Here is a 19,900-nt window from a genome sequence, read left to right as displayed (position 1 = left end):
TTTTAAAAATGTAATATATCCATCTGGATGCCCTTATAAAAAAATTGATCCTTGTTGAATTTTAGAAATTGTGTGTTTTAATGTGAAAAAATCAGTTTTAGAAATGTTAAATTGCTTCTTTTTTTTCTTAATTTGAATTATTGAAACTGAAAGATTAACATTTTTTTAATCATTAGTATTGGCAATTACAAAATAATGTTCTTTTATCATTATTCTTTTTGCATTGATATCTGTTATGTTGGATTTATATTTAGTTCCCATAGCAATGCCTTATTTGGGACGATTCCAAAGTGACATATATGGAGTTGAAGTAACTGTGAAACAAGCTTTCTGTTTTGTGTATTATAAATATAGAAATTACATCTAAAATGAATGACAACAAGAGAGCTATCAACAGTGACCAAATAATGTTGAAGTATGCAGCTAGAGATCACTATCTAGCCTTTAACAATGAGCAAAGCAATATTGTACAGTATAAACCTATAAAAAGTATAAACCAATGAAAGGTTCAGGTATAATAAAATGTATACAATTCAAATAGAAAAAGATCTGTTGTAAAGCTTGGTGAAAACAACTATTTTTATTCAAAAGTGCTTGTAGCAAGAAAGGACTATGAAATGTAATCTCCAATTGTCCCTTGAGAATCGTTGAAATTAAGTACTTTTTTTATGTCTTATTCTTTTCTTATGACTTTTATGATTTTAAAGCAAAACTGTTCCAAAACAGCTAACTCATTTGCAACATACAAAGATATTCCAATATCAGACAGAAATGAGTATAAATTTTTAGGAATGTTAAAAATAATGGAAATCTTTCGCACAGTACCATAGATCTAACAAAAAAAGCTAAAAAAAAGTTCTCTTTGCGATGAAGTCATATACTAGTCCATTGAATAATATATCAGTTACGTGGCAAATAATCTCTTTGATTCATTAGTTAAACCTATAGCTTTATATAATTCAGAAGTTACATTTTTAGACTCCTATATAACATATTTTAGGGCCAAAAAAGAGCAAATAACTCTAGAAAACAATTGGACCCCTTTTATTTCATTGATAAAACAAAACACCTATAGAAAAGTTACACCTACAGTTTTGTAAATATACACTTGGTATAAGGAAAACTTCATCAAATTTAGGTGCAAGAGCTGATCTGGGGAGACTTCTCTGGAACTTAATATTAAATTTCAATCTATATTGTATCTTATTAGATTATATTCTGATGAAATTAATCCTCTCTTAAAAGAATCCTTTATTTTGTCTCAAAACTTAGACCCCGGCAGGAATTTATCCTTGGTTCTCATATGTGAAACATATAGTAGAAGAAACTGGTATGGATTTGGACACTTTGAAAACATATTCCTCACAAAAGATAACTAAAAATATAAGAGAACAAATAAAATTAAAATTGAAGCATTTTTATGAAAAACTAGTAAATGATAAACTATCAGATATAAAGGATAACAGCAAACTCACTATTTATAAACATGTAAAAATCAATAACACAGAAGAAAAATATTTAACTTGCTCAAAACTTGAATTCAGAAAACTGATAACAAAATTTAGATTAAGTGGCCATAATTTATTAATAGAAAAGGGAAGATACCTTAAAATACCAAGAGAAGAAAGATTATGCAAAAACTGTAAACAAATTGAAGATGAAATTCATTTCTTTTTATATTGTAATAGAAACCATAATAATAGAAAAGTTTATTTAGATTTTTTGATAAATGAGAATATCCACTTTATAAATTTAAATGACATAGATAAAATAACATATATACTCAACCCAATTTCACACATTCAGGTAAATAAGCTAGGATCCTTTTTAAAACAGTCTATTGAACTGAGAACAGGGGACTCTTAAAATATTTACTGTTATTGTGTATATTAATGATCTTGTTGTTATTTTTATTTTCATTTTGTTATGTTGCATCACATACTATAAATATGTAGTTTTATGGCAATAAAGATTTGAATTGAATTGAAATATAATGATATATGTTTAGGTACTTAAGAACTATGAAATTTAATATTATGGAATGGATGAAGAATTCATTAGTTCAGGATAAAAAGGTTTGTTGTTTATTTTTCTTCTAAAATCACTTAAGAAATGAATGCTTCTTTTTGTAATTTTGTTGGGGTGTAAAAGTGTTGATTGTAAATTTTCCTACTGATTGTTGGTGTTTCTCTGGGGTGCTCTGGCTTCCTCCACCAACAATTACCCAATCAACCATTTTTTTTTAAATATGATTTTTAACAAAGAATAGAGACAAATTCTTAGTAAACACTTACATTCAATTTTGGTTACACTTTGTTGTAAAGTACATCTATAATGTGTTTTTTACTAATATCTGCAAGGCAAAGCACTGATTTGAATATGCTATCCTGTAGGTGTGTGTAACTGATATAGTCATAAGTTTCATGACTTTGTTGTTTTTGTACTTTTAACAAATTGTGACTTGGATGGAAAGTTGTCTCATCGGCACTCATACCACAAATAACCACATCATCTGAAGGATGTTCGCTACTCTGTTAAAAAATAACAAGCTTTTTTAAAGACTATTATGAATCGATAGTATATAGATAAAAAAACTAAAAAAGAAGAAAAAAATGGGGGGTCCGTGTGCTCGTTTTCGAGATATAAGCCATTGAAAATTTGGCGGGAAATAATTCTCTCTAGGCTTTTCATATCTTTAACATTGGCACCTTATTCGTTTCAAAAACTATGAAAAATAACAAGAATTTTATAAAATTTTCAAATATGGCTTTTTAAACTTTATGTAATAAAATTATGAAAAGAAAAGAAGAGGTTAGTGGGCAAATTTTTTTAATGACAATACATGGATAAAACCAGAGGATTCCGAAAATCTGACAAAAAATAAAAAAAAGGAGGAGCAAACATCCTTAAACCTATCATGTCTATGTCTTTACAGGACTGGTTTAGAGTAGAACACCCAGATGCTGATGGGGATGGTTATTATTCTACATCTCTACCTGTTATTATATTCCAGATGATGGAACAAAATGTAAGTATGGTACCCATACACTGTATGAATTAGCTACTGCTTTTTTTTCCCCCTGAAATAATCATGAACATAGTCAGTGTTTTCCCCAGAATTTTAAAATAGCACCATGGAAATTAGTATAGCACTGACTGTTGTCCAAAAACATATAGCACCATGGCCCCTGTATATCTATTATAAAATCATCCAAGATAGAACCATGGTAGAAAATATAGCACCAGGGTACCACAGTGCTTTAAAGTCCTGTGGAGAACACTGAATTATATACCCTTGTGTAATTTTCATATTTAAGGAAGATCAGAATTGTTGGAAAAACTTCAAATATAAAAACTGACAAGCAGGTTTATCCTTTAAATTCTTTGAATTTAGATTTATTTAAATAAACCCTTTTACAATATGTGTGTTGTATAAATTTTTTTTACTCAAAAACACTTTGTTAATCACATCAATACTGAATATTCAAAAGCTGAGGAAGCTGAGGATGTATAAGAACCATAACAGTTGAAGAGCTATATAATCAAACAGCATCCAAAACAAATTCAAATCCAACCTTGCCTGAGAGAGTAAAAACCTTATAATTTTAAAATTTATAAGCGGCAATTTTGTAAAGTTATGTTATTGATTAGTAATCATGTCAGTACCGGAGTACTGACTACTAAAGTGATGAACCTTCCATCTATAGCTAGCTCGATAAAGCTTTAGTGCATTTCAGTAGCATTCGAGTATTGTAGAATTATAGCAACAAAGAAAAGTTCATTTTCAAAAAATTGATTTAAGTTTTTGATTTTGTTATTTTCTAGCTTCAAGTTACCAGATTAATTAGTGAAGATCTTGTAAAGAAAGTATTGGAACTGTTTGCTGATGAACTTAACTTATTCTCTAAGGATTATATAGGTTTGATATTTTAAGTTAAATCACAAAAATACTAAACTACGAAAAAAATTTAAAACAGAAAGTCACTAATCAAATGGTAAAATCAAAAGCTCAAAATCATCAAACAAATTGATAACAACTGTCATATTCCTGACTTGGTACAGGCATTTTCTTATGTAGAAAATGGTGGATTAAACCTGGTTTTATAGCTAGCTGAACCTCTCACTTGTATGACATTCGCATCATATTCCATTATATTGACAACGATGTGTGAACAAAACAGACATAATAGGTAAAAATGTCAAATATACAGCAGTCAACATTGTTTTATAATCTTAATCAAGAATGGACAACCTTAGAAATGTTCTCTTTAAAAATATTTTCCTAATTTCTTAACAAGTTTATCATATACTTGACTTGTTTAGCACCTTTTTCATGTATTGTATGTTTTTTGTGTATATTATGTTTACATTTTAACCTGTCAGGGTTTCAATTGTTGCAATAAAGTATATGAATATGAAATACACTTTCCCCTGACTGATTGATTTAAAAAAGAATTTGACTGTTTTGAATTGAAAATGTATGCCGGAAAGATTTGTTACTGTTGAAACTTAACCATTCTGATATGACAAGATAAGGGAAATAAATAATCACAAAATTGTCTGAATTACTAAACTTCACCTGTTGACTTTTTAGAATCTAAAGAATCATGGGTAATTTCATTGTTCCTAGCCCAAAATGATTTGTTAATGACATTTTAAACCAAACACGATGTTTTGGAGTATACTTTTGAAAATATTACCCAGGATGCATTAGATTCTGAAACGGCGATTTTCAAAACAGATGAGACCTGTGCTAAAATCTGAAATCAATTACTTTTATTGCTTCACTTACCCTTTTACTTATTTTTCTACAAATTTGAGAAAATAAGAAAGTGGAAAGATCAAGTTTTAAGATCAAATACATGAATAAAAACATTGGAAAAATCACCAAATTTACAACACAAGCCATTCATGTTCCACCCACTTCTGAAAAGTGGATAATTTAAATTTGTGTAGAGCTATTTTAAACAATCTTTATTTCTTGGAATCAGCATGATTGATTTGACCTCTATTTGGGTTTATCCAAGTTCCACATGAGAAGTTTAAGTTAGAAAAATAAACAGTTTCAAGATTTCATTTTTAAGGAAGTAGATCATTTAAAAAACTTTGATAATGTCACGGTCACATGACAAAGTTATGTCTATATATAACTATGAGCTGATAAAAAGAACTTTCAGGCAATCAGAAGACCTGTTACATCCTTAATTAAATTATTGATAATAGGATCAAAAACTAATCTTTCTTCCTACAATTACATAATTACAGATGCAAAATTTATATTTTCTTCAATTTCAGCTGAGATAGAAAGTTACAAAGACAGACATTTACAAGACAGATCAGAAATCAAATTCTTTTTACATTATATGGTAGGTGGTGCTTACTAGAAGAATTCAAATATATTATTCTGTATATTTCATCTGTTTGAATTGCACTTTTGAAATAACTAATCTGTTAGAAAATATAGAACCACTGAAGCAAGAAGAATAAAATTGAGAAAGGAAATGGGGAATGTGTCAAAGCGACAACAACCCGACCATAGAGCAGACAACAGAATGCATGTATCTTGTTTAAAATGACTTTTTCTGTGTAAGACATTTTTGAAATTACATATATATATATGGTCATTATATTTGACCTTTAAAATTTGCCCCAAAAAAATGTTACTTTGTTGATCTAATAAAATTGGAAAGATTTTTATACAAAATCTAGAAATGTATTGTTTATTTTTAAAATTTGGAAAAAATAGATGTTTTAAAAATCATGAAAATTAATGAAAATTGAAACCAACCAATTATCCCAATTCTTTTTTTTTTTTCTTTTTTTTTTTCGCATTCAGCTCTTTCAAGTTGACTTCACTGCAATTTACATTTTGTGATTGTCCAATTTGCTGTAGATTTATATAAGGCAGGATCCATGTTAATAAAACAAGGAGATGAGGTTAGATTGCCAATGAGACAATAATCAACCACAGTTTAAATGGAGTAGAAGTAAACAATTATAGGCAACTGTACAGCCATTAATATATTTGCAACTTTTAATACATTATTTTTATACTCTTGAAAGTCTCAAAAATAAATCGCTTGCAAACATGAGTTGATTTGCAGTATATTGTAATTCCAAATGAGAGAAGGATGACTCATAATGATTGTTGGATATAGAAATTCTTAAGATCAATTTCTCTTAAACCTATGACAATGCATAACAAATATATATGTAGTGCCAGCAGACTTGCACCAAGGACATATGTCAGACAAAAGTTAAGAAAGCTTACAAAAAGCTACATACTATAATTCTTAAATTGTATTTGATTATGTATAGTTTAGGACCCTTTCAGTTCAATTTCAAAGAAATAACAAAATAACATCAGAGTAACAAATCTAGTGTTAGAAAATGCAGTTTGATGACTACTTTTATATTTCTTTCTCGTTTAAGAATTATGTACAAAGCTACATTTATTCTGAACTTGATCTGGTTAAAGGTTATACATGTACTTGATTTCATATGGAATTATAAACTAAATTTGTTATGTTTTGTTTGTAGATAGCCAATATAAACAACAGTTTGTCTTTTGGAGAGTACATGAAACAACTGAGAAATCGCTATTTGAAAGAAGATTTTGAGGAAGATGAGGAAAATATACGAAAAGATAGATTTCAGAAACTTAATGACACCTTTCTAAAAATAGCTAAAATAGGGTAAGTAAAAGATAGATTTCAACAATTTATTGATACCAACTTTAAAAACTATATCGTATATAAATTTACCGCAAGCAGTTTTATCTATATATTGTTTTGTTTTGCAAAATGAAATTACTATTTTAACTATTCTAACTCTCATTCTTTATGCAATGATTAGATACACGGCCAATGAAATTGAACATCAGAAAATTCACAGCTTTATATTAAGATTAATTTGTGGTGATGAGTACACAAAACTAGTGCAAATATTTGAAAGCATGTGTAGCTAATATATTTCAGCTTTTAATTCATGCTCATTTTTGGGACGCTGCTATTCAGTGTGAGCCAAGGCTCTGTGTTGAACAATGTACCTTTGATCTATAACAGTTGTGACTTGGATGGAGAGTTGTCTCATTGGCACTCATACCATATCTTCTTATATCTATATACAACAAAAACACTGAATCAAAATTAAGAAACTTACAACACAGCTAATGTATTTTTTAGTGTGTATAAAACACAAAACAAATCAATCACAGTTCCCTTGTGTTTGTTGTTAAATATTACCTGCTGTAAAAAATTTACAAATTACTAATTGATATGTTTTTTTCTCCAGAACAAGAATTATTATAGAAGAGGTGTTTATTGACTTAAAGAACAGTAAATGTTTAGAGGAAATACTCACAAAAAACTGGTAAGTCTGCTTATCAACACTTCATCATTTTGGTCCAAATCTGGTAACCAGTATCTAAAACTTGCATTGCTCATTGTTTATTAACATTTCATACCTGCATAACTGAAGAATTACTGTTAATTGTGAAAGGAGTAGGTCCGGTAAGGACTCATTTTGGCCTCAAATTTCAGTTTCATCGGACGAAAGATTTTGACCACTTTTTGAAGACTTAAGTGTCTATTTCACTTGATTTAATTAGTATAAGTGAAAGATTTTAACTGATTTAGTCATTAAAAACGATCCGATTCAAGCTCAAATATGAAAAATCTCTCAAATATGCCAAAAACCGTCACTTTTCAGATGGTTTTTGTCAAAAATGAAAGTGGCCGCATCCGTGTTCATCCACAACCTTTATATATGTTATGTATTATCATAAAATACAACTTACATTTCAATATTAAGGATGAACACGAATGCGGCCACTTTCGTTTTACAAGGAAACCGTCTAAAATTTAACTTAAATGCTAGAATTATGAAGATTTCAGTAATTTAGCATGACTTAATGGTGCTACAACCCGATATATATGCATTGTATTGTCAAAAACAGCCCATATTTATGTAGGAGAAGCATTCAACTGTCCAATAAATGACTAAAAGTTTACATTTTAACAATTTTGTAAAACTGTTATATTTTGGGGCCAAAAAGGGGTCTTACCGGACCTACTCCTTTACGCGTTGAAGATTACAAATATTCTAATGTTTAAGGTTTTCATTGTTAATGAAAATGTTTACCAATATATATAGTTAGTGTAAAATTGAGAAAGAAAAAAGGGGATTGTTTCAAAGAAACAACAACCCGACCTAAGCATAAAATAGCGGAAGGTGTACACTTTTGTAAATTATTACCCAGAATGCATTAGATGAAAGTGTGTTAATTTAGCTTGTACTATTGGTAGCTATTAATGTTTCACAGTACTGAATTGAAAATTAGAGGGAAATTTTACTAATAAAAGAGAAAACCTTTAGCCTACAATACTGTCTACTCCATCTCTTTATGTCGATAACTTGTTGGAATGTTATTATTAATAGGTTAACAGGAACACATGCAGTAGATATCATCTGTGCCACATGGGCTGATTATAGTAATGACTTTGTACATTTAAAGCCAAGGTTTAATGGTGAAGTCGTTGAAGCAGGACAGAAACGAGTACTTATAGAGTTTCTTAAATCACTCTTTACTAAGTAAGTCAAACGAGTACTTATAGATTTTCTTAAATCACTATTTACTAAGTAGGTCAAAGAGTATTAAGTTTTTTTGCCCCCTTGTGGATACGTACGCATGTCCCAAAAGTAGTTTCCTTTTCTGACTTAAGTTTGTCTCTACAAAATATTATGAAACTTATACACAATGGCTATTACCATATAAAGTGCAAATTTGGATGGCGTCACTTATACCATTCTTGAATTATGCCCTTTATAAAATTATATGCAAGTGTGTCTAATAGACGCATTCTCCACTTACTGACATCTAGAATGAGAAAAAAGGAGAGCAATAAAACTACTAATACACTGTTAGAAAATAATAAATTTGTCCAAGCAAAAGCTTTTTACTGCTGCTAAGCCTATTCAACTTTTTGATTGGCTGTTTTAAAATCTAAAGGACTATGGCAATGTATGGGTAATCTACTTATTCCTACCCCAAAAAGAAAATAATCATGTCACTGGTTGAAATGCCTGCTACAGTTGTAATCACAATAGTAAACTAAATAGCACCAAGACAGTATTACAGAAAAGAATTGTAAAAAAGTATGTAAATGGCATTTACTTAATCTGATGAGTAATATAATAATGATATTTCAAAATCAGAGTTATCTAAACACAAAACTTTGAATAGAACTTTTTGTACCGCTTCTGAAGAAGGTCTGTGAGGGACAGAAACCAGTCAGGTTATGAATCAACACCAGGTGCTGGGGTTAATTATGTGATTTTATAGATATTTATAGTAACCTGTGTTTAAATCATTTACAGAAAATTGCAGTTTAAAACTTACGATGAAAGAAAAGCAGCTGCGGAAAAATTGATTAAAGAGGGATCCCAGCTTGGGGAACTTTTCCAGAAATATGGTACTTCCAAAGTAGTATGTATAATTATATGAAAATAAATTTGGTGCTTGCTTACTGATTTCAAATCAACAAGATGAATCGAAATTCAAACAGTTTATTTTTTTCTCAAATAATATGTATTCATTTATTTTTGTGAGTACCAATTTATTGTGGATTGTGGAAAGGTTGTATTTTTGTTGATATCTAATTTCATGTCTTTGCCAATCCCTGCTTACAAGCCAATTTGAAATTGGTACTTTGTTGTACATTCAAATTTAAGGTTAAACTTTATCCAAGAAATACACAAAAAAATGGTTTCCCACAAGAAATGATGAATTCACAGTAATAGATTGTTTTTTTACCTAACAAATATGTTTGAGAATGTATTTTTTTAAACTTCAGGTCGTACGATTTGGAAGAAGGTTCAGATAGAAAAAAAACATCCGTTTTTAGTGATTTCTTCTCATTTTTTTTCCACATTGCAAATGATAGATATTCCAAATTTGTGGAAAAACCATTGATTTTATAAAATCTGATTGCAATAATTTGAAAGCAGTTGCATGTGAAATGGAATGTCATTTATTACAGTAGGAGAAATCTACAAGAGGGTCGAAAGTTATAAAAGTTGTCATAATAATGTGCTCATTTTTGAAATATTGAATATTGATCAGGGTTTCCGCTGGCGGTCGCCTTTTTGCAATTTGCGAAAAAAATAATAATTTTGGCGATTAAAATTCATCATTGGCGAAAGAATTTGATGAAAGAAATATATTTTACGAGTTATATAAACAAAAAATATATAATGTTACTTGGCGAAAAAATTAAAAAGTGGCGAAAGAGGTGGCGAAGAAATTAATTGACCCAGGGGAAACCCTGATATTGATATTTCATGTTTTTCCTTCGTTGAATAAATCTAAAGTATCTTGAAAATTTTTCTTTGTATTCTTGTAGAATACAATTTCTATTGAACTAAGTGTCAAAATTTCAGGGGAAATTCAATGCAAGATCCCTGTTCTATGGTATGCCGTTAAGGACAGATTATGTGTGAACTCCTCTGACGATTTCAAATTCATGCATTTTCTGTACATTTCAGAAGTAACAATGCTTATGTTATATCACAGTAAGAGTTGATTGTTCAATGACATCATTTTAGCCAACTGACCTCAGGTTAACTGCTGTAACTCATTAATAAAAAGAAAGTTCTGGAGATTTGTTTATTTAGATAAACAATTTCGGTGACTGAATATTTTGGGTTTATCTTTATAAGAAAAAATCTAAATTTGATACTTCCGAAGGATTCAGTTTAACAGTTGTACATATAGCACAAATGTATTAGTAAAAATATACATTAAAACATGTATTTTTAGGGATCTGAGCCAGTAAGTGTATATCTTGTTGTATTTCCTATTAAATAATTCCAAAATTTGTATATCTGTTTTTGTATTACATTTGGTTTATTATATTTTCTCTTCATTAATTATTTGATTATTTGCTCATTATGAATATGTCTTTACATAGTTCATGAAAAATCATGCTTGTTTTAAAATTGTTTGTAAAACATATATTTATTAAAAAAATAGGACCAAAACAAATTCTCATCTTTACTTTTAATTCAGAAATTGTTGGGATGTTTTTGTTATTGTGAAAATGTGTTGTAAATGTAATTATTTTAACTAGCATTTTGTAATTTTTAATGGAGCAGGTTTTTTTCTCAATATCACAAAAATTAAAATCACATTTTGGTCTAAAATGTCAAAATCACAATAATTTTTGAAGTAATTATTTATTGATTTTGAGTACATACCAACTTTATGATTATTAGGAATAAACATGATGGTTTGTTTTGGAAATTAATGGATTAGAAATTTTTGAAGAAGAAAAATTCAACTTTATAAAGAAGTTCATAACTCAATATTTAAAATAATGAAAGAAAATACAGTAAATTATAATGTAGTACAAAGCAGTCTCTCTGGCATATGTCTGTTGTGCCATGACCTCCAATGCATGACCTACATATACAAGACAAGTCCTTTTATATAACAACATCATCTTCTTTTCTTTCACAACAATTTCTTCACACATAACAAATAAGTTAATTTTATGCAAATTCATTGTTAAATCAATATTATCAAAATTTATTTTTAAATCAATATTTATTGTTAAATCAATATTATGCCAATTTATTGTTAAAGTAGCATTATGCAAATTTATTGTTAAATCAATGTTATGCAAATTTATTGTTAAATCAACATAATGCAAATTTATTGTTAAATCAATGTATGCAAATTTATTGTTAAATCAATGTATTATGCAAATTTATTGTTTAATCAATATTTTGCAAATATTTTATTAAATCAATAAGAAATTTTGGTGTTTACATCTATTAGAAGTTTAAGTGTATACTTATTTGCATGAAAAAATAAATATTTGTAAAAATGTTGTTTATGTAGAAAATAAATGATAAAATTGATACTTGCATGGCAATCTATTTCTATCAGAATAAGTTCTATATACAGGCCATACCAAAACCTAGAACATGCACATTGTACCAACATTTTTCTTCCAAGTAGCACTGACCTTTTGCTTATATGCTACTTAAATTCAAAATTTCAGTGGAAAGTGAATCTTTATATTCTATGAAACAGTAACATTTGGTTAAGTTGCTTTTTAAAAAAATATATATATTCAGATGCTGTTGTAATGCAGATTTAATATATAAAAAAGCATTTTAAACTTTTGTGTAACATTTGAGTTTTGAGTAAAGGGAGATATGGAGAATATATACATGAGACTAAAGCCAAAACAATACTGGTATTGAAAGGTAACATATAATGCATTAAAAGCTGTTTTAATGCCCAACCTATGACAGAGGACATTGCTTTGGTATATATAAAAAAGAACATGTGGTATGATTGCCAATGAGACAACTGTCCACAAGAGACCAAAATGACACAGACATTAACAACTATAGGTCACTGTATGGCCTTCAACAATGAGCAAAGCCCAGTCAGCTATAAAAGGCCCCGATAAGACAATGTAAAACAATTCAAACGAGAAAACTTACGGCCTTATTTATATAAAAAAAAAAATGTTTATCTGATACACTTAATTTTATGTTGATTAAAAAGCATGAATGTCTGGAGAAACTACAGTACATGATCAGATATAGAAAAAAATGACTTTACCAATAATAATACTTTTAAAGTTATTAAGAATTGTTCAGTGATTGTGTTTAAGGCAGACATTTTATTTCTTATACAAAACTGAATAATACATTTTTAGCTCACTTGGCCGAAAGGCCAAGTGAGCTTTTCTCATCACTTGGCGTCCGGCGTCCGTCGTCGTCGTCCGTCGTCGTCGACCTGCGTTAACTTTTACAAAAATCTTCTCCTCTGAAACTACTGGGCCAAATTTAACCAAACTTGGCCACAATCATCATTGGGGTATCTAGTTTAAAAAATGTGTCCAGTGACCCGGCCAACCAACCAAGATGGCCGCCATGGCTAAAAATAGAACATAGGGGTAAAATGCAGTTTTTGGCTTATAACTCAAAAACCAAAGCATTTAGAGCAAATCTGACATGGGGTAATATTGTTCATCAGGTCAAGATCTATCTGCCCTGGAATTTTCAGATGAATCGGACATTTCGTTGTTGGGTTGCTGCCCCTGAAATGGTAATTTTAAGGAAATTTTGCTGTTTTTGGTTATTATCTTGAATATTATTATAGATAGAGATAAACTGTAAACAGCAATAATGTTCAGCAAAGTAAGATCTACAAATAAGTTAACATGATCATAATGGTCAGTTTACCACTTTAGGAGTTATTGCCCTTTATAGTCAATTTTTAACCATTTTTCGTAAATCTTAGTAATCTTTTAGAAAAATCTTCTCCTCTGAAACTACTGGGCCAAATTTAACCAAACTTGGCCATAATCATCATTGGGGTATCTAGTTTAAAAAATGTGTCCGGTAACTCGGCCAACAAACCAAGATGGCCGTCATGGCTAAAAATAGAACATGGGGGTAAAATGCAGTTTTTGGCTTATAACTCAAAAACCAAAGCATAAAGAGCAAATCTGACAGGAAGTAAAATTGTTGATCAGGTCACGATCTATCTGCCCTGGAATTTTCAGATGAATCGGATAATCGGTTGTTAGGTTGCTGCCCCTGAATTGGTAATTTTGAGGAAATTTTGCTGTTTTTTTGTTATTATCTTGAATATTATTATAGATAGAGATAAACTGTAAACAGCAATAATGTACAGCAAAGTAAGAACTAAAAATAAGTCACTATGACCAAAATAGTCAATTGACCCCCTAAGGAGTTATTGCCCTTCATAGTCAATTTTTAACAATTTTCTTAAAATTTGAAGATTTTCAATAACATTTTCCACAGAAAGTACTGTTATAGATAGAGATAATTGTAAGCAGCAAGAATGTTTAGTAAAGTAAGATCTACAAACAAATCACCATCACCAAAACACAATTTTGTCATGAATCCATCTGTGTCCATTGTTTAATATTCACATGGACCAAGGTGAGCGACACAGGCTCTTTAGAGCCTCTATTTTATCTGTTACTTTACTCCTATTTTTACAGACACAGAATATATTCAATGTATTACCAGTACTGGCAGAGGTACTGAAGCTGAAGGATACATCTATGATATCTTTAGAAATTATGGTAAGCTGACAGTATATAAAATTTAAATATGCATGATTTGACCATTATTTTAATTTATTGATATGTAAGGTAAAACACAGTATGACACATGAATAATTAATGGTAAAGAAAGTGTGCTTGATTCCTAAAAAAATGTGCCATGCACATTGAAATTTGTATAATATTGTTTTTTGTTGTTTTTTTCAATTGCTGTCACTAAGTAGGTATTATTCACGCAGAAGCTATCAGCTATCAAATATGCAATCAACATCAAATTCTTTTAAAAATGGATGAAGTATTGGATGCACACTAACATTTAACTCCACCGCATTCTGTATGAGATTCTCCCTAGTCAAGAGCCTGCAACTGACTGTTTTTTTGTTTTTTTTTACTGTATATCCTTTTTTTCTATTGTTTGTTTCGTACATAAATAAGACCTTTAATTTTCTCGTTGGAATTGATATTTTGGTAAATTTTGAGTACGTGGTGAGGTCTGTTTCTCAGTTTCATTAAGTTAGGTCAACTACATGTATATGTTCCAGACCGTATGAGTATTTGGACAGTACGTGTACGGTCTGGGCCGTATGCGTATTTTTTCAAAATACTCATACTGTCGGACCGTACGCGTACGGTCTGACTGATATTAGGAAGTTGGTCAAGTTTATTAGATACAAATGCATATAAAAGATCAACATAACTTAACTCTCAAATTATTATAAAAAAAAGTTCAATGGTAATTGAAATAAAAACTGTATATTTATGAACATATTACGTAACTTGTGGTAGCAAGTGTCACCTTAGACGAGAGTGCCAAAATAGGATTCAGATATACAATTAAACAAATATTTAATTATACCCCCGCTTTGAAAAAAGGGGGGTATACTGTTTTACCTCTGTCTGTCCGTCAGTCCATCCGTCCATCCATCTGTCCCATGAATATTTTTTGTCGCATTTTTCTCAGGAACTACAATACAAGGATTTCTGAAGTTTGGTTTCAGGATTTATACAAGCCAGCTTTACCGTGTGATGCGTTTTCAGATTCATCACTCAACAATTTCCTGTTAACCTAACACTTGCATATTTTTACACTATTAAAATTATCCACTTGTGGCGGGAGTATCATCAGTGAGCAGTAACTGGCAGTTTCACTTGTTTCAATTGTTCGTTTGTTCATTTTATCCATCTACTAGTTATTGTAATAATAACTATTTGTAAAACTAAAAATAAAGATTGTCATAAATGTTTGTTTAAATTTAACCCATATGATCCAATAACATGTATGGTCAGCTCGTACTGGACCATACATGTATTCTCATACGGTCAGACCGTACCTGTATGGTCGGACTGTACGAGTATACGTATACGGTCCAAATACTCATATGGTCTGGAACATATAGCATATTGAATGATTGTTTTCTTCTCGAAGAATTTGGTCATTGTTTGTCCATATGCCAGTCTGTCCCTCCATCAATCTGTGGGTATGAAACAAATGGTTTCCTGATAATTACTTGAGTATTCTCTGCTTGATTAGAATAAATCTAATATAAATGGAAGATAAAGGGGTGTGTAAGAATCATATTGGTTTTTGGGTCAATATGTCAAAGTTCATGGTCACTGTTAGTAATAATACATTTGGTTGAGGGGCAATTGATCCCAGGTGGTAACTTGAGTTTCCCTTGTTTGAAATTGAATGAAATTATAAAATGATTGTTTTATATTTCAAAATTTTAACCATTTGTAAGGAGCATGTGAATCTAAAGAACAATAAATTCATTTGAATAAGAGTTAATATGAATTGCAGTTATGAACCTTTATTTTAATTTAAAATGTAATGGTTTATACATGTATTACTATCAAAAAATATAGTTCTGACAGTAAGTATAAGAAGTTGTTATGTACACTACATGTATTGTGATAAAGGCACATATGTATGTATAACAATTTATCTCTGTATATAGGGAGTTGTGAAGAAGTACCCTGATATACGTGTAGAACACCTGATCAGTTTGTTGGTATTGAGAGGAGACATGAATAGAGCTGATGCAAGACAGGTATGGATAATTTTAGCCCTTTGAAAATTCATCTTTTTTTTTATTTTTTTTTTTTTTTTGTCCTTTCATTGGATAAATTTTATCAATTTAATAAACAGACCGCTACAGACAGTAAGATGTAAAAATCAGATATTTTTGGTAATCTTAAATTGATATTTTTACCTTGTTTTAAAAAATTCCAATAGGGAACATATTACTACATTATCTTAGTAATAAACTAATTTTCAAGACATATCAGCCTTTGGCTATCTTCAGTTTCTTAATTTTTCTTCTTAACTATATGGTAGACATTTTTATTTTCACAATCATTAAGGATGTCTGCTTGTCATGTTTTGGAATTTTTGTCAGATTTTCGGAATCCTCTGGTTTTATCCATTTGAATGCCTTAAAAAATTTTCTCCATGAACCCCCATTTTTCTTTTTATAAAGATTTTACATGTATAATTATAAGTCATTTGTAAAAGTCTTATAAACTTTTATTTATTTTTTAATAGTATTTGAGATTTTTAACTGGTCAATGATAAAGCTATGAAAAATCAAGAGAGAACATTTTCCCGCCAAAATTCTGATGGCTAATATCTCGAAAACAAGCACATTGACTCCTATATTTTTTTTGCATTTTTGATTCCTCAATTTATTCCCTATCAATACTTACTAGTTTTATGAAAAGTTATTTATTTTGAAACTGAGCAGCGAACATCCTTAAGATGCTCTATCTTTAACATCTTAATGATTGTGAAAGGAAAAATGTAAAAAATGGTTTATTTCTACAATAATGATGTTTTTAATCAGGAGTAAATGATAGATTATTCTAAAAAAAAGCATATTTAATTGTCTAAATGTTCAAATTATATAAAACTGTTATAGGTTGATAAGAGTTGAAGCATTGTTGTTTTCAGTATTGTCAATACAAATAGTTGAGCATTATTAAGAGATATAATTTTTTAGCTAGGTCAGAGCTGTGTTGCAATTTCATGTTTTGGTATTGCAGCAGACTTGTTTGAAAGATTTCTGAACACAAATAAATGTTTCATTTAAAAATAAATATTAACGATAATTTCAGTTTGAACTGTTCTTGGGTGATAAGGATTTGCACACAAGGTTTCTCAACAATAACAAACCATCAAAAAGCAGTCCTTTCAAAAGATGAATGATAAATAATATTTTTTTGACGTTTCCTAGAAATCCAAAAATGCAAATAAAAAACAAAATTCAATAATTTGGTAGTAATGATTAATAAACTGAAAATCAAATGTAGTGTCACACAAAACAAATGAACTTGAAAAGTACTGATTATCCATAATGAAGATATCTGGAAGACACAAAATGTAAACATATTACCCATGATTTAAGGTGGCTCGTGGGTATAAAAGTTTCAGCAAAAAATTGAACCTTTATTTTTTCATTACAAATTTTATTTATTACACTATCAGTTATTACTTTATGATATGGTACAAAAAATCAACCCAAAAAATCGATTCGGTTTGGCCCCAGATGACTTTAAAATGTTTATATTATGAAAAAGCTCCAAATTATCTCCCTTTGGTGCAAAAATGCCATTTTTTTGCATTAAATTTGAAATATCTTTTTTAACTCATCGGTGACCTATAATTTTTATTATTGTTTTCATATAAGCTGTACATAAACTAAATAATTGTAAAATTTAAGCGATTTCTGTAATTAGGTTATTTTTTTATTTCGATATTACCTCTATTTCTCCTATTAGTTCAACAGAAAAAAAGGACATTAACAAAAATGTTTGCTTCTTCCGGAGGCAAATTGTGAGCTTAAATTAACGGTGACCCCATTTTTTTATTTCATTTTTCTTTTAAGTATATGATAAAGTTCATTTATAAAAAAATATAGCCAAATCCTATATTAGAAAAAAAAATTGATTTATACCCAGGAGCCCCCTTAAATGATGAAAAATCATGCCACAGTTTCAAAAGCATCTAATATTTGACAAAGAAAAAATTACCTCTTAGTCAGCTATCTTATCTATGTAGTTATCAATTTAACCAGGCTTATAATTTGATACGCCAGTCAGTCTACATTTATAGACTCATCAGGGACGCTAAGATCAGCATATTGATAAAGCCAAACAAGTACAAAGTTAAATAGCATTATGGCTCCAAAATTTAAAAAAGTTGTGCCAAATACAGCTAAGGTAATCTATGCCAGGGATAAGAAAATCCTTAGTATTTTGAATAATTCATGCTTTTGCAAACAAACACCAAAGTGCTGACTACTGGGCTGATGATACCCTCTGGGACGAAATGTCCACCAGCAGTGGCATGGACCCAGTGGTGTAAATAATTATCAAAGATACCAGGCTTATAATTTATACTCTAGACATGATGTCATCATCAATTGGTGTAATATTTCTTTTGTATTGTAGATGGTTCAGGATATTGTTGGAGAAGACGATCCACTACGACCAAAACCCAAAGGCATATTCTCTGAACTTGCTATGTCATAAACCTAAAGGCATTTTCTCTGAACTAGCTATGTTATAACTAGAAAAGCAATTCAAGATATAGCAAAATTTAACGAATGTTCAAATTACCCAACATTTTCTCTGAACTCGCTATGTCATAACTAGAAGAGCAATTCAAGATATAGCAAAATTTAATGAATGTTCAAATTGACAATATATCAAAGAATTTAATTCATAGTGCTTTCTTTGTTATTTACATTTATTGTCTAAGTTTGCCATCATTTGCTTTTCAATGTTTATAATTGTTTCGTATGTTTGTTATTTCATGAAGTGCAATATTATTGAATATGTATTTATAATAAATATATAAACTACAAAATGTGTCAAAGAAATTTTTGACAGATTCTTCATTTGGACGTGAAGTTGTGCACTTACTCTTTTATTTAAGATTTGAGTAATTTTGGAGGCTTTCCATATTCAAAAACATACTTCAATGGGTTTTTTTCTTATAATATTTAGACATAATCAGTGCAAAACTCACTCTTTGATGGTTACACATTTTAACATATGATTTCAATCATTCTGCTGATAAATGTCACAAAAGTAAGACATATAGATGCTTATCTTGTGGCATTGTAAATTGTTATGAAGTTTCTGTCTTGCATATGTACCTCATTTATTAGAAATTTACCTGACTTTGACCTCATTTCATGGATCAATGCTCAAAATTGAGATGCCATTTATGTTCTGTTTCTTACATACTTTTCGCAATAGATCAACTCTATTTTGTGTATAGAATAATGGATAATAAATATATCAGTCTGGCATGGTTCACCTGACCTTGACCTCATTTTCATTGTTCATTGGTAAACATTAAATTTAGTCATATTTACAGAGACAATAATGAGCTCTATTTGGTATATAGAAAGATTATAAGGTATATATGTCTGTCTGGCATGGTTCATCTTATCTCGACCTCATATTCCAGGTTTATTGGTTTCACAAAATTTTGTTATGAGGTCTGTTTCTAAGAGACTTTAACCAATAGGTAATTTTTAATAATGTATAGAAAGATTTGAAAATGTACATGCCAGTTTGGCAATAGGTTCATCTCGCCATGATCTTGTTTTCATTTATAATGAACTTCTTGTGTTGTTACTTTTAGTAAAACCTTGATCTAAATGATTCGGTATGAAAATTAATTTTGGTCAGTAAAGGAGGAGAGACATTTTAGCATGTGTAATCCTAAATGTGACTATAATTGTGTATCAAGTGATTATAAATACATTTGATGTTTG

The 19,900-nt window shown here is 29.7% G+C and overlaps 1 protein-coding gene across 3 annotated transcripts in view; it reads left to right on the top strand.

Annotated features, from left to right (window-relative positions):
* The window catches only part of LOC143053943 (exocyst complex component 3-like), a 37,764-nt gene extending 18,783 nt beyond the window's left edge, over positions 1-18,981 (top strand). Inside the window, exons 14-26 of one of the 3 annotated variants that reach the window (XM_076226755.1) lie at positions 2,009-2,075; positions 2,936-3,028; positions 3,826-3,919; positions 5,296-5,366; positions 6,541-6,695; positions 7,294-7,371; positions 8,440-8,592; positions 9,379-9,487; positions 10,820-10,831; positions 14,052-14,135; positions 16,073-16,165; positions 18,564-18,619; positions 18,739-18,981. In XM_076226755.1, coding sequence (XP_076082870.1) covers positions 2,009-2,075; positions 2,936-3,028; positions 3,826-3,919; positions 5,296-5,366; positions 6,541-6,695; positions 7,294-7,371; positions 8,440-8,592; positions 9,379-9,487; positions 10,820-10,831; positions 14,052-14,135; positions 16,073-16,165; positions 18,564-18,619; positions 18,739-18,763 — 1,090 coding nt within the window. In that variant the 3' untranslated portion in view covers positions 18,764-18,981. Of the gene's footprint in view, positions 1-2,008; positions 2,076-2,935; positions 3,029-3,825; positions 3,920-5,295; positions 5,367-6,540; positions 6,696-7,293; positions 7,372-8,439; positions 8,593-9,378; positions 9,488-10,819; positions 10,832-14,051; positions 14,136-16,072; positions 16,166-18,563 lie in introns of all 3 variants that reach the window. The other 2 variants (XM_076226754.1, XM_076226756.1) reach the window with 2 other exon arrangements.
* The last annotated feature ends 919 nt before the right edge of the window (positions 18,982-19,900 follow it).

The sequence above is a fragment of the Mytilus galloprovincialis genome, chromosome 12 (assembly GCF_965363235.1).
Source record: "Mytilus galloprovincialis chromosome 12, xbMytGall1.hap1.1, whole genome shotgun sequence".
Lineage (NCBI taxonomy): Eukaryota > Metazoa > Mollusca > Bivalvia > Mytilida > Mytilidae > Mytilus > Mytilus galloprovincialis.
Note: the sequence above shows the minus strand (reverse complement) of the source record. Positions and strands in the feature narration are given on the sequence as shown.